This window comes from Myotis daubentonii, chromosome 1 (assembly GCF_963259705.1).
Source record: "Myotis daubentonii chromosome 1, mMyoDau2.1, whole genome shotgun sequence".
NCBI classification, from domain to species: domain Eukaryota; kingdom Metazoa; phylum Chordata; class Mammalia; order Chiroptera; family Vespertilionidae; genus Myotis; species Myotis daubentonii.
In genome coordinates, this window is record NC_081840.1 from 103,887,312 (window position 1) to 103,902,927 (window position 15,616).

A 15,616-nucleotide genomic window follows, 5' to 3' on the forward strand; every position below is an offset into this window, starting at 1 on the left:
GTTTCCTTCCACATATAATTCATATTCTGCCTCTTTGAATTTTATTTATCCAATTCTGCAAATGGATCATTTCCTCTTGGCTAGTACTATGTCAGCTCCTGACAAAAAATAAAATACAAAGAAAAATAATAGGTAAAGAAAAAAATCCTCACAAAAAATGATTTACAATTTTTTTCCCAAAGTGAAAAGCTTAAGAATTTTTTTTTAATGCATGTCCAGCTTGAAACCTGCTGCAAATGTCTTACAACATTTTGTAAAATGGTTTTCCATCTGTGCTAAATACAGCTTATGATTTAATGTAAATTTTATTGTTTCACAATCTACCTGCAGTCCTTTCTATTTTGTATTAGCATTTGGTGTCTCTTTTGCATCTGCTTTAGAAATTGACCTACTAGGACTGGTTTTCTTCTTGCTGTGGCCACTCTGCATCCATTGCAAACTACTTTCCTCATGTTATAGATCCTACTCAATTTATATAGTTGTTAATATACAAATGGCTTTAATATAATATGACTCTTTTCTCAACATGAAAGCCTGGCTTAGAAATGAATGCCTTCTTGTTTAAGAGGTTTAAATGATGAAGCAAAGGATCTAAAACATGGAACAGTGGTTACCAACAAGGGACCCACTGGGTCTGCAAATCCACATGGAAGCCTGGCATTGTCAGTTTCAATAGGCATTTTAAATTTACAACACACTGAGCCTAAAGTGTGAATAAACCATTACATATATATCATATAACACACATGGCATATATATAATATACAAAAGTGTAATTTTCTAGTGTATATAAATAGTACTGTGGTTAATATAATAAAATTTATTTTCAAGGCATTGAAAATTTCATAACTCTTTATTCATTATATTGCATTTATTTTCCCAATCAATATATTACCATCAAATAAGAAATTTAAAATTGTTATAAATGAAAAACTTTTCTTTTGATAAAACCTTTAAACCACAAGGGTGGACTGTACTCAGGACAATAGGTGTGTGTTCTGATTGAGCTGCTCACCAATCGGCAAGTCACAAATTCTTGCAGTCTCAGTTTCCTTGTGTGTGAAACTGGGCTACCGTGGGCAGAGGTTTAAGATAGCAGTGGAGTATGTGGATCTTTCTGGAACTTCCTCCCAGAACCAAACAATGAATTAAAACTAAATTGGGGAATATTCACCCTAAATTACCAGCTGCAGAGGAAACTTTTAAACAAAGAAGGGCAGAAACCACTGGTAGGAGGGTGGGGGTCGCAAGAGGGGCTGGTCCAGCTCCCAGAAACAGCAGGTCAAGGGTGAGGAGGGGTCCCCCTGAAAGAGCGAGGCCTGGACCCCAGACTAGGCACCCTGGCCCAGATAACCAAAGCCGGGAAAAACCACCCACACAGTAACTAGCCATCGGGCTTCTATCTGCCAAAGAGAGTCTGAGCCTCCTAGAGACAAAGCCATTTCTTATAAAGTGCTGGTGCACAGGATTTTTGTTCCTTACGGCTCACGTGAGGTTTCCACAGAGAGATGGTGGTCAGACTGGAGTCATCTGAGGTAAGGCTGGGGTAGAAGGAGTAGGGGAAAGTTGCAGGAGGGGCAGCTGCCAAGATACATGTGCTGGGTTATCGCCCCTCTCCCCCCATGATATCACAGTAGCCATTTTTCCTGAGAGCCTCAAACCCCATTCAGTAACAGAAGCCTGGAGAAAGGCAATACTCCACCCTCACCCTTATGGAATACATCTGGACCCACCCTAAGAAATCTTGAATGCCATACCCTCTAAAATCTAGCATGCCCCACCCTGCATCTCAACCCCTGCTGAGAAGACAGCTGTCTCAGGGAGCTTCAGTGACTGGCTTTGGGACAGGCCAGTCCCCCCACATTCTGGGGAACCAGGCTGGCACTTCCCTCTCATGGGAGAACTGATAGAAACTCCTTGTTTCCAGCAAGCCATACTGGCCTGCCTAAGAGGGACTCCACCCTGCCAAGGTCAGGGAAATATTCCAGGACAGACTCAGATGAGTGGTTCTGGAATGGGGACCACACCTACCATCTTCTCTGAAGTCTGAACAGGGTCCCATGCTATTAAAAAGCCAGCCTAGGGGCTTAGCAGCACCATTCTGTAGGCAGCCAAGCCCAGTCGAAGCAGCCAGAAGCTGTGGATCTCTTGAACCTTCAAACAGTGTGCTGAGATACAAACATGGACAGCTTTTGACATTAACTAGCACCAAAGTACCTCCTTAGGAGATGCAAAATCGGCATATAAAACAGCCTCAGACAACATAACAGCAGGATCCAAAGGGAAATCCTAGCAGGCACTAAAATCTTCCAAGATGAACTTCATTTGGTCTTTTGTTGTTGTTTTGGTTTGGTTTTCCATTATTTTCTTTTTTAACTGCTTTGTTATTATTATTTATTATTTTTTTCTCTTGTGTTTTTTTTTCATATCCCTTATTTGCCTCTTTCCTTTTTTTACTCTACTTTTTTTCATTTCTTTTTTTTTAAATATGTATTTTTTAAAATATATTTTATTGATTTTTTACAGAGAGGGAGAGAGATGGAGAGTTAGAAACATCGATGAGAGAGAAACATCGATCAGCTGCCTCCTGCACATCTCCCACTGGGGATGTGCCCGCAACCCAGGTACATGCCCTTGACCAGAATCGAACCTGGGACCCTTCAGTCCGCAGGCTGACGTTCTATCCACTGAGCCAAACCGGTTTTGGCCATTTCTTTTGCCTTATCTTTCTGTCTCTTCTTTTTACCTTTTTCTAATTTTTTCTCTTTCTTCTTTTTTTAAAAACATTTTCCTTTTCCTATTCTTTATTCTTACTTTTTCTCTCCCTTCTTTCCTTTCATAATCCTTTTTTCCCCTTTTCTCTTCAAGTATTATTTTCATTTTTATTTTATTTTATTTTTCCTTTATTAATCTTGTTTTCTTTTTCCTAACTCTCCTTTCTTTTGTGGTTGTTTTTTGCTATTTCTGTTAAGTTATTTTGTATGTTTTTTATTTGTTTCTTGTTTTGCTTTATTTTGTCCTGTCAGCACATGTACAGCAGCTCGCACGATGTGGTTGGGGTCTGAGTTTCACAGTCAGCCAACCTGAGAGGAGACCCCATGCACCAATGGGACCAAAAACATCAACACCCAATTACAATAGGAGAGCCCAAATAACCCAGAAAAGGGATACTCCTAGAGCATACAGCTCAGGAATTTAAGGAGACTCAGATCTGGGTCCCAAGGACATTTACTACAAAAAGCCACACCATGAAGGCTGGGAGTCATAGCAGTTATATCTAATACATAGAAACAAACACAGAGTCAACTAAAATGGGGAGACAAACAAACAACCTCCAAATGAAAGAAAAGAAGGAATCTCCAGAAAAAGACCTAAATGAGATAGAGGTAAGCAATGCATTAACATAGAGTTCAGAGTGATGGTTATAAGGATGTTCAATATACTTACTGAGGGATACATGAAACAATGGGAACTACAAAAAAAAAATAATGGAAACTACATCAGCATTAAAAAAATGACATAGAAACAAAGAATAAGAACCAGTCAGAAATGAAGAATACTATATCTGTTATCAATAATACACTGGAAGGAATTATAAGCAGGCTGGATAAAGCAGAGGATTAAATCAGCAATTTGGAAGACAAGGTAAAAACAACAACAACACAACACTCAATCAGTGCAGCAAAAGAAAAATCACTTTAAAAGCATCAGGAGAGTTTAAGGGAACTTTGAGACAACATAAAACAGAACAACATCTGCATCATAGGGGTAGCAGGGGGAAAAGAAAGTGAGCAAAGGATAAAGAACCTGTTTGAAGAAATAATGACAGAGAATTTCCCTAATCTGGTGATGGAAAAAATCACACATGCTCAGGAAGCACAGTCCCAATAAAGATGAACACAAAGAGATCCACACCAAGACACATCATAATTAAAATGGCAAATGTTAAAGCCAAGAAGAGAATCTTAAGGCAGCAAGAGAAAGAGAGTCAGTTACTAAAAGGGAGCTCTTATAAGGTTATCAGCTGATTTTTTAAAAGAAACACTACATGCCAGAAGGGAATGGAATGAAGTATTCCAAGTAAGGAAAGAAAGGATCTGAAAGCAAGACTACTCTATTCATCAAGGCTATCATTCAAAATTTAAGCTGAAATAAAGAGCTTCTTAGACTAAAAAAGTTTATAGGTGTTTATTACCACCAAACCAGCATTGTAAGAAATGCCAAAGGGACTGCTTTAAGAAGAAAAAGAAGAAAGAGAGAGAGAGAGAGAGAGAGAGAGAGAGAGAGAGAGAGAGAGAGAGAGAGAGAGAGGAATATAGGAGCACAGAATAAAAAGGGCAATAAGTGAGTATGTATCAATAATAACCTTAAATGTAAATGGATTAAATGATCCAATCAAAAGACATAGGATAGCTGAATGGATAAGAAAACATGACCCAAATATATGCTGTCTACAAGAGACCCACCTTAGAATAAAAAACTTGCAGAGGATAAAAGTGAAGGGATGGGAAAAAAAATTTCCATGGAAGTGGAAAGCAAAAAACGCAGGGAGAGCAATACTTACATACGACAAAAGAGACTTCAAAACAAAGGCCATAAATGAGAAAAATATGTTCACTACATAATGCTAAAGGGATCGATCCAACAACGGGCTATAACCCTGGTAAACATATATAGATCCAATATAGGAGCACCTAAATATATTTTTTAAAAAAACTTCTGGAGGAGTTTAAAGGAGAGATCAATAGCAATACAATCATATTAGGGGACTTTAGCACCCCACTGACTTCACTGGATAGATCTTCTAGACAACAAATCAGCAAGGAAACAGCAACCTTAAATAACACAGTAGATCAAATGGACTTAATTAATAATTAAGGAACATTTAATCCCAAATCTTCAGAATATACATTATTTTCAAGTTCACTTGTAACATTCTCAAAGATAGATCAGACATTAGGACACAAAATAAGTATTGGCAAGTTCAAGAAGATTGAAATTATATCAAGCATCTTCTAGGATCACAGTGGCATGAAATTAGAAATCAACTACAATAAAAATACTCAAAAACATTTAAACACATGAGGCTAAAAGCATGTTATTAAACAATGAATGGGTTACCAATGAGATCAAGGAAGAAATCAAAAACTTCCCGGAAACAAATGAAAATGAATACACAACAACCTAAAATTTCTGGGACACAGAAAATGCAGTCCTGAAAGGGAAGTTCATAGCACTATAGGCCTACCTCAAGAAATGAGAAAAATTTCTAGTAAACTATCTAACCCTACAACTAAAAGAATTAGAAAGAGAACAACAAGAAAAGCCCAGAGTAAGTAGGAGGAAATAAAGATCAGAGCAGAAATAAATGACACAGAGACTATGAAAACAGTACAAAAGATCAATTAAACCAAGAGCTGCTTCTTTGAAAAGATAAACAAGATTGATGAAACATTAGCCAGACTTATCAAGAAACAATGAAAGAGGACCCAAGTAATTAATATCAGAATAAAAAAAGTGAATTAACAACAGACACTACAGAAATACAAACGATTATAAAAAAAAAAAATACTACGAACATCTATATGCCAAGAAGCTGGACAACTGGGTGAACTGGACAAATTCCTGGAAACATACAATCTTCTACTACTGAATCAGGAATAATTAGAAAACATGAATAGTCTGACAGCAACTAATGAAATTGAAGCAATAATAATAAAATAAAAAAACTCCCAGCAAACAAAAGTGCTGGACCAGATGGATTCATGGGAGAATTTTACCAAATATTCAAAGAAGAATTGACACCTATCCTCCTCAAACTATTCCAAAAAAAATTCAAGAAGAGCAAAAACTTCCCAGCTCTTTTTACAAGTCCAGTAGTATCTTAATTCCAAAACCAGATAAAGGCACTACAAAGAAAGAAAATTATGGCCAATATCCTTGATGAACATAGATGCTAAAATCCTCAACAAGCCCTGGCCAGTTTGGCTCAGTGGATGGAGTGTTGGCCTGCGGACTGAGAGGTACCAGGTTCGATTCTGGCCGGGAGCATGTGCCTTGGTTGCGGGCGCATCCCCAGTAGGGGGTGTGCAGGAGGCAGCTGATCGATGTTTCTCTCTCATCAATGTTTCTAACTCTTTATCCCTCTCCCTTCCTCTCTGTGAAAAATCAATGGAAATATGTTTTTTTTTTAAAAAAAAACCTCAACAAAATATTTCCTCAAGAAAATTGGATCCAGCAATACATGATAGATTATACACCATGACCAAGTGGGATTTATTCCAGGATGCAAGCTGGTACAATATTTACAAATCAATAAATGTGATACATCATATAAACAAAATGAAAGATAAAAATCACAATATCTTATCACTAGACCCAGTGATCCCACTTCTAGGAATATATCCCAAGAAATTAGAAACACCAATCAGAAAGGATATATGCACCCTTATGTTCATAGCAGCATAATTTACCATAGCTAAGATTTGGAAACAGCCTAAGTGTCCATCAGCAGTGAGTGGATTAGAAAACTGTGGTACATCTACATAATGGAATACTACATGCTGTAAAAAGGAAAGAACTCCTACCATTTGCAACAGCATGGATGGAACTGGAATGCGTTATGCTAAGGGAAATAAGTCAGTCACAGAACAATAAATATCATATGATCTCACTCATTTGTGGAATATAATGAACAACATAAACTGATGAACAAAAACAGATCCAGAGACAGAGAAGCATTGATCAGATGCCCAAACCTCAGTGGGAAGGTAGAGGAGGGTGGGAGTAAGGGGGAGAGGTCAACCAAAGGACTTGTATGCATGCATATAAGCATAACCAACAGACACAGACACCAGGGGGGTGAGAGCATGAGTGGAAAGGTGTGGGGGGGGAGCGCAATGGGGGTATAAGGACACATATGTAATACCTTAATCAATAAAGAAAAAAGAGATAGAGGAAGATATGAATAAGTGGAAGAATATATTGTGTTCAAGGATTGGAAGAATTAGCATCATTAAAATATCCATACTACCCAAAGCAATCTATAGATTCAATGCAAACTCTATTAAAATACCAATGGCATATTTCACAGATTTAGAAAAAAATTCCAAAATTTATATGGAAACAAAAAAGACCCCAAATAGCCCCAGCAATCTTTAGAAATAAGAACAAAGCTGGAGGGATCATAATACCAGATATCAAGTTATACTACAAAAGCACTGCAATCAAAACAATCCGGTACTGGCACAAGTACAGGCATATAGATCAATGTAACAGAACAGATAACCCAGAAATTGACCCAAACCATTGTGCTCAATTAATATTCAATAAAGGAGGCAAGAGCATACAATGTAGTCCAGGCTCTTGAATAAATAGTGTTGGGAAAATTTGACAGATAGATGCAAAAAAAAAAAAAAAAGGAAATAAAACCACCAACTTACACCACACACTAGAGTAAGCTCAAAATGAATAAAAACCTTACAGGTAAGTTGTGAAACCATAAAAATCATAGACAAAAACATAGGCAGCAAAATCTCAGACATCTCACATTACAGAATTTTCACAGATACATCTCCTATAGCAAGAGAAACAATGGAAAAAATAAACAAGTAGGACTACATCAAACTAAAAAGCTTCTGCACAGCAAATGGAACCAGCATCAAAATGGAAAGGGAGCCCACTGTATGGCAGAACATATTCGCCAAAGATACAGCTGATAAGGGGTTAATTTCCAAAATATATAAAGTACACATACAACTCAACAAAAGGAAGACAAACAATCCAATTTAAAAATGGGCAGAAGAGACCTTAATAGACACTTCTCCAAAGAGGACATACAAATGTCCAAAAGACATGTAAAAATGCTCAACATCACTAATCACAGAGAGATACAAATTAAAACTAAAATGAGGTATTATCACTTCACATCTGCCAGAATTGCTACCATGAATAAATCATCAAACAAGTGCTGGCAAGGATGTGGAGAAAAGGGAACCATAGTAGATTGTTGGTAGAAATGCAGACTGGTGCAGCCACTGTGGTAAATAATAAGGAGTTTTCTTAAAAAATTAAAAACAGAAAATGCTGTTTGATCCTGTAATCCCTCTTATGGGAATATATTCTAGGTATCCTGAAACACCAATCAGAAAAATATATGCATCCCCATGTTCATAGCAGAGTTATTTAGAATAGCTAAAATCTAGAAACAGTCCAAGTGCCCATCAGTAGATGAGTGGATAAAAAAACTGAGTGGAATGCTTTGCGGTGGTAACAAAAAAAAAAAAAAAAAAAAAAAGGATGTCTTACCCTTTGTGACAGCATGGATGGACCTGGAGATTATTATGCTAAGCAAAATAAGCCAATCAGAGAAACACAAATTATCACATGATCTAACTTATTTGTGGAATCTATTGAATAAAATAAACTGATGAACAAAACAGGTCCAGAGGCATTGAAACATGGAACAGACTGTGAGATTTCAGAAGAAAAGTGGTAGGGGGAGGAGTGATGGGTGGGAAGAGATTAACCACAGAATTTATATGCATATATGCATAACCCATGGACACAGACAATAGTGTGGGGAAAGCCTAGGGTGGGGCAGGGGCTGGTCGAAGGGGAGCAAAGTGGGGAAAGTGGGTGACATCTGTAATACTGTCAACAATAAAAATAAATTTTGAAAAATTGGACTATCGCTTCTCTATCCAGCTTCACAGGGTTTATTGGTTCAAAAACAAGAAAGAGGGTGTTGTACAAATTGTAAAGTGCTCTATGAATAAAGTAGCCAGGGGCAGCTGTGCAGTCTTATTGCAGATTTTGTGAAAATGCTTTGGGTTCTTGCACCAGAGAGGAGATCTGTGGGCTCAGATGGGAGGCAAGCCAAGCAGACAAAGTTAAGAAAAGTTTGGAAATTGAGTAGCAGGTCAAGGCATGTGCAGGGCAAATTCTCTTTGAGGTTTCACAAGACAAGTTCAAAGGTTTGCAGTATTCCAAAATACCCCACATTCATTGGCTAATCCTAATCTGACCCATCTCTGGGTTGTCAAGCTGATGTTTTCACCCATTTCATCTCAACATTAACAATTGTGATAAGTATGTTGCCACTGACAACTAGAGCTGAATAAAAGCAAGTCCAATATGAACTGAACCCCGAAACCAGATCATTAGCCAAGGTTATGACTGGTTTAGAAATTTGTGATGTTCTCTTGCCTATCACTTGCCAGCAATACGCGGCACTCTTCCCCCCTTGTAGCTTGCAGTAGGCTGGGCCCGGAGCCATGTGAGACTGTTTTTAATGGCAAAATCTTCAGAGTTGTACTTAAAATATTTGCATCATAAAACCCCTTATGGAAGCCAAATTTTAATTTCAGGAGGAGCCTCACAGCAAGCAGCAAAGTTACCTCAGAGATGGAGGCTCCTGCCCCCAGCACCCGCTCCAGCAGTTGATCCTCTTGGGCTGGTGACACAAAGGAGACAGCCCCAGTGTCTTGGGACAAAGTCCAAATGACTTTTATAAGCCAACAACAGTGTGAGGTGACAGCAATTAGTTGAGCAATTCAGAAAAGCGTGTTTTCACACATTTAATTGATCCTGTGAGCAAATAAGTGCTAAGGAGGAATGATGAGTAATTGTTCAACCTCATGGAAAAAGGACTTTGTCTTGTTTCTTGCACTTTTCTCCTGTGTCCAGGCTAACATGCATATAACTTGCTTTAAAAAATTAAAAATGAAGAAAAATGGATCCTTTATATCTAAACTCAGAAAGGAAAACAATAATTGTGAGAAAAGGTAATTATCTTCCTTAGCAAAGGATGATTGATCAATAGAACCAAATGGAATCCTTTAAAAATGACATTTTCTATTACAGGTTTTAACCTGAAGGAACTAGATCTATGGATAAAGGACACCCATAGGTTTTTATTTCGTTGAATGGGATATGAAAGCCAAGAGAAAGGGAAGAGCAGGGAGATGAGCGCAGGCTCAGAAGGTGATGAGTTTTGGAGGGAAGAACACATCTGACAGGAAACAAGTTCCTTCTTTGTGGAGTGCAATGATAACCTTTCCCTTTTTGCCATAAGATTGAAACTAAAATTATCAGTTTCTTGTTTAAAAAAAAAAAAAAGGAAAGAAAAGATTATGCTCAGAATTACACCCTCCTCCTCTACACACTAAAAAAAAGTCATTTAATTCAGTGAGCTTTGTGATCTAATCATTACTCAGAGCTGAAGGTGGTTTTCCATTAAAGCACTGCATCACTCTCACTTTCTGACCTGTGAAGGCTCTTATTAGCTGCCTTATTACGATGATATCCTGTCTCTGAAGTAAAAAAATAAAATTTTCTCCTTACCTGACATGTCATCATTAGAGTAATCTTTGTTAGGGTGGTGGGGGAAGGCTGTTGAATAGACATTTAAATTTATGGCGCACTCTGCCATGCAGCAGGACATCAGTGATGGAGTGGACCTAGAGTACACTAGTGCACACTCTCCATGACTAGCAGAGCTAGAAACAAAGGACTACCTGCTTCGTCTAAGTTGGTTCTGACTTGGGGCAAAACCTGGGTTTTAAGGACTCAGAGGAAATGAGGAACACATTAAACCAGACAAATACAGACACATAATTATAGAAATACTAGAGGCCCAATGCATGAAATTCATGCAAGAGTAGGCCTTCCTTCCCCTGGCTGCCAGCACCGGCTTCCCTCTGGCACCTAGGACCTGGGCTTCCCTCACAGCCCTGGCTTCATCTGGAAGGTCATCTGGAAGGTCATCTGGAAGGATGTCTGGAAGGATGCACAGTCTAATTAGCATATTATACTTTTATTATGGACTAGAGGCCCAATGCACAAAATTCATGCAAGAGTAGGCCTTCCTTCCCCTGCCTGCCAGCACCAGCTTCCCTCTGGCACCTGGGACCCAGGCTTCCCTCCGGCCCAGCTTGTCAAAAGGACATCTGGTCTAATTAGCATATTACCCTTTTATTATTATAGATGACACATATGTTTGTTATATGTCTATACAAACATGTACTCTCTAATAAAAGCGATTGAAGGAAAGGGAGCAATCCCCAAGATGACCAGGATATCTAGCTAAGTCTCGAGCAATGACATGGACAGAGGAGCCTCAGCAATGTCTGGTCTTACATGGCGACAGTCACTAAGCACACTGCTGATAAAGTGATCAGCTCCATTTGCCTATTTTCTGCCCCCTTTCATACAGGGTTTCCAGAGAAACAAATTTCTCCTTCCTGTTCATGGACAGCCGTGCCATTGTGGGTGCTTTGACCTCTGAGCAGCCTGTGTTCTAACCAACCACAGGGAGAGGGGTGGGTGGCGGTGCTTAAATTACATATAACATAGATATATTATATAATATTATTTCTATAATTTATATATACACCTTTTAAAGACTATATAGTCTTAATGGACTAAAGTGGTGATAATGTAATAGTGAGACCATCTTTTCTGAGGGACAGTTGAGTGAGTCCTCGTCCATCCTCATCCAAGTGTGGCTGCCTGCCCATTTCATGACTTGGGGCATCCCCTGCGGGTATGGGCAGAGCACAGTGAATGTGCAGACCATCCTAGCCTGGCCTTCCATAGCCATACTCTCCCCATGATTCGTGCAAGGTCTGGAGCCACAGGTCATCAGTTCATTTGGACAAGACTGCCTCGTGGAGCATAGTCTCATTTCTGTGCTGACCCATAACAATGCCTACTTCTCAGTATGGCTCACGTTGCCAGTTTTAACCTACAAATTCCTTAGTGATTTTGGTCCCCACAATGTTCAATATTACCTCTCCTGCTCTATTTCTCACTGCCAGTTGAGATAAAGAACCTGCCAGTTTGGGCATTTGCAATGGATGAGCTTCCTGGTCAGTAAGAAAATTAACAAATCTGTCCATCTTGCTTTTCTACTTTCCATGCCTTGCATGCATATAGGAATCAAAGACATGGTATTACCTGGCTTGCTATACATCTCTTATTAGAATCCTGAGGTGATAGAATTTGGATCTGGTGACACAATGAGAGCTGCTGTGACAACCAACTAACTGTTGCCAGGCACTCCACAAGAAGGCATTTTTGACAGGATTTAGCAAAACTTGCTCTTTGGGTAGGTACAACATCTACATTTCTGCGTAAGACATACCTAGGATCTACTGCCCTTCATATCATCAAAGCACCATACAAATGTTGACAAGTATCCATCTGAAAGATTTAGCAAAACCTTATTTCATAATTTGGGAAATATAAAACAGGTTAATATTGGAAGTGAACTAGAATTTGGACATTTCTCTGGGCTCACTGTATACAAGGCTAGAACTTAATCAAAACATTTGGTTTGCTGAAATGATGCAAAGCGAGCAAAGGGCAATAATAGAAATATTTATGTAGTTTTCTGTCTTATTTTTTAAAATTTAGTTCTAATGTATTGGTTCTTTCAATTCAGAATTCCCCAGGCTTCTTTTGGCAGCCTGGGCCTTCCAAGGGATTCATTAAGAAAGTTCCCCCAATAATGCCAAGGTTGTGGGTTCAATCCCCAGACAGAGCACATACAAGAATTAACTAAGGAATGCGTGAATAAGTAGAACAACAGATTGATATCTGTCTGTCTGTCTGTCTCTCCATTCCTCTCCCTCTCTAAAAATAAATTAAAAAAATGTTTTAAAAGAAGGTCCCTTTTTCCTGTGCCCTCTCTCCTCAGGTGTTCAAATAAGCAATCAATCACTCATTTCTGTGTTTGTACAGACAAATATGAGGAAATTTCCAACTTTCACTAAATATGAAAAAAAAACCACGTCTGCTAATATACAGGGTTCCCCCCCCCCAAAAAAAATGTATACACACTTTAATAGCTGATATCTCAATTTTGAAAATGAAAAAAAATTTAATAAACACTGCCTGTATAATTATTCAAAGTGTGTGTGTACATTTTTTTTGGAACACCCTATATGTTAAAAAATAACTCTAGCTAGGAGAGTTTCCACAAGAATACTACAGACACCACAAACAACAGGAAGAAATACGCCTTTTATTCAAAGTTTCATATGTACAGAGAAAGTTCTTTCTCAAGCTCAGGGTATGCTGTGAGAAAGAGCCCTGTCATTCAAGGTCACTGCGTTTACATTGGTAACAACACTGAAACGTCACTGCACATTATGAACAAATAGAACATTACACAGAAATGCAAAAGAGACATAGGTACATGTATGGACACTTCACACATTTTCTAAAAACAAGTAGACACAAAATACAATGTGCCAGTAAAAAAAAAAATAGGCATATCAGTACATGTCTCTTTTTTTTCCTTTTTTGTTAATACATGGATGTGGAGCTTTCATCTCAAGCGTTTTCACATCGGGATTTGCAGGCACTTTAGCAACTCAGCCATGGTTTATAATACATGATGTTGAGACCAAAAGATGAAAACATGAGAGCAGATGAGGTCCAGTGACCCACATGTGAAAATATTGGCATGAGAAGCACTTTTGTCACCACTGCTTGCAGACACCAGAATGTTCTCCTTGTGAAGTGTGATGGGTTTTCCCTTATTTGTCTTTTCTGTTTCATAGCAGAATTATTTAGTAACACGGATGGCATCACCAGGCAGACATATAGCATGTGGATGCGCCAGACACATGTCAATTCCTATCGACTTGGGAACGGTAGAAAGCAGATGAGTTTTTAGAATCTCCAAATGAATGACCTATCTTTGTCCCACTCTATGCCCTTCCTGCCAACCTGTCAATCAAAAACTAATTAAAATAATTACTTGGATGTAATGGACCAGAAGCTCATCCTGGGAGAATTGTTTCCTTAGCTACCACTTCCCACACGATATACACAGGACGATGGGCAGCCCAGTCCTTCCCCGCCAGGGGTCCCTCCCCTCTCTCGCCTTCCCTACACAGTGTGGTGACTCGACACATGTATTAGGAATATGACCAAACAAAAGCATTTGTAATCTCAGAATAGATGATCACTTTATTGGTAATGTTTAGGTATAAGGCAGTTACAAAAGAAGCCCCATGAAAACCCGACAGTGATGGAATATGGCTTAACTTCTTTATAACATGAAGGAACTTTGCTGTTATGAGGAACAGAGAATGAAAAGGAAAAACCATACCAATTATAAATGACTGTGCTATGAGGTACTGTAAAACCCCAATTTCTGGAGTATGTCGCTCACTTTCATCCACCAGAAACTGAGAGGTGCCTCACATCGCAGGAAACTTAAAGGGAATAAAGAGAAATCAACATTACCTCAGCTTCAAGGTAATTTGTCACCACTAGTTGTATGGGGCTGTGACACAAAGCCATGAACATCTCTTGAGTCAGGCCAAGAATTCCTGGTCCTCCTGAGAGATGCTGTGACAAATGCTTCGAGCAGATGATTGTCAGAGAGTGGGAAATCCTTCCATGAAATACACTTGAGACATACTGGCAAAGACATTAAGGCCTTCCATTTCTTTGCCCATACTGCTTAAAGGCACTGATACCAACAACAGAAATATTCCATAGTACCATGGAGGTTTTTAAAAAAACTCCCCAAATACAAGTCTCCATAAGAAAATGTCCTTTATTGCATGAATGAAGCATCCGCTCTTCTGCTCAGGAATAGAAGGGTCTCCCTTTTTCAGGAGTCTGGAGTCTGCTCAGCCTAGCGACCTGAGAAGGGGATGGGGGCACATCCTGCCGGAAGGGCCCCTTAGGGGGAGTGTAACTGGGGTCCTGGACTTTCTTATACGAGTCATAGCTGCTGAGCCCCTCGGGAGCAGGCTGCTTCTTCATCTGCTGCTCTTTCCGTCTCTGTTCCTGGCGAAGGAGCTCCTGGGTTTCCAGCATCACCCTGGCATTGAAGCCATGCCCGCCCAGGTAGCCGTTTCTGGAGCCTTGGTAGCTGGAGTACCTGAGGCTCTCCTTGGCACTCTGGAAGCCTTCCCCAGGCGAGTAGTTCTGCTCCCAGGAATCCTGGGAGACAGAGCTGGCATTTTTCCTGCTTTGCCTAGAAAGCAAAGCCAAAGGTCAGTGTGAGATTGGGAGAAGGGGAGAGCAAAAAGGAGGAGGGAAGGGGTAAGAGGGTATATGCATTTCAATATTTCAACAAATAGTATTATGCTCCAGGCACTGTGATGGGGGCTGGGGGAAGAAAATGTGACTGTCAGCAAGCTCAAATCTCAGACAAGTGAACAAACAAGGGCTAAACAGGAGAGAGAACTAACTGACAGCTATTCAGAAACAGGGTCCACCTTCTGTGTCTGGGGAGGTACTGTCTATTCTACTTAAGGAACATATATCTCCTGCAATTCAGACACATTGGCAAAATGCTTTAGAGGAGGATTAGAGATTTGGCAGCATCTACTCTAGCAATAATTGCTTGCTTCAGAACATTACAATTCGATTCTAAACAAGCAAAACAAATATTTTACACAGCTGCCACTATGGTGCCAGAGATGCTAGCTAATAGGAAGTACATGTAATGGATTACAATGTGAGTTCAGCTATGAAAGATTTAAATCTCGACTCCTTTATGATGAAAAATGCAACAGGCAGTCCCTTACAGCCCTGGCTTTTGAGTTGTATATGTCAGCAATGGACACGCCTCAGAACACATGCTCAT

At 39.3% G+C, this 15,616-nt stretch overlaps 1 protein-coding gene and 1 long non-coding RNA gene across 23 annotated transcripts in view; one reads left to right on the forward strand and one right to left on the reverse strand.

The window, feature by feature from the left end:
* The window catches only part of LOC132211217 (uncharacterized), a 1,824,365-nt gene that overhangs the window by 1,585,882 nt on the left and 222,867 nt on the right, over window positions 1–15,616 (forward strand). The window lies entirely within an intron of this gene.
* PARD3 (par-3 family cell polarity regulator) overlaps window positions 13,008–15,616 on the reverse strand; it is a 780,879-nt gene continuing 778,270 nt past the window's right edge. For all 22 annotated transcript variants that reach the window (XM_059655793.1, XM_059655831.1, XM_059655947.1 and 19 more), the window contains one exon: window positions 13,008–15,001. In XM_059655793.1, coding sequence (XP_059511776.1) covers window positions 14,608–15,001 — 394 coding nt within the window. In that variant the 3' untranslated portion in view covers window positions 13,008–14,607. The remainder of the gene's footprint in view (window positions 15,002–15,616) is intronic.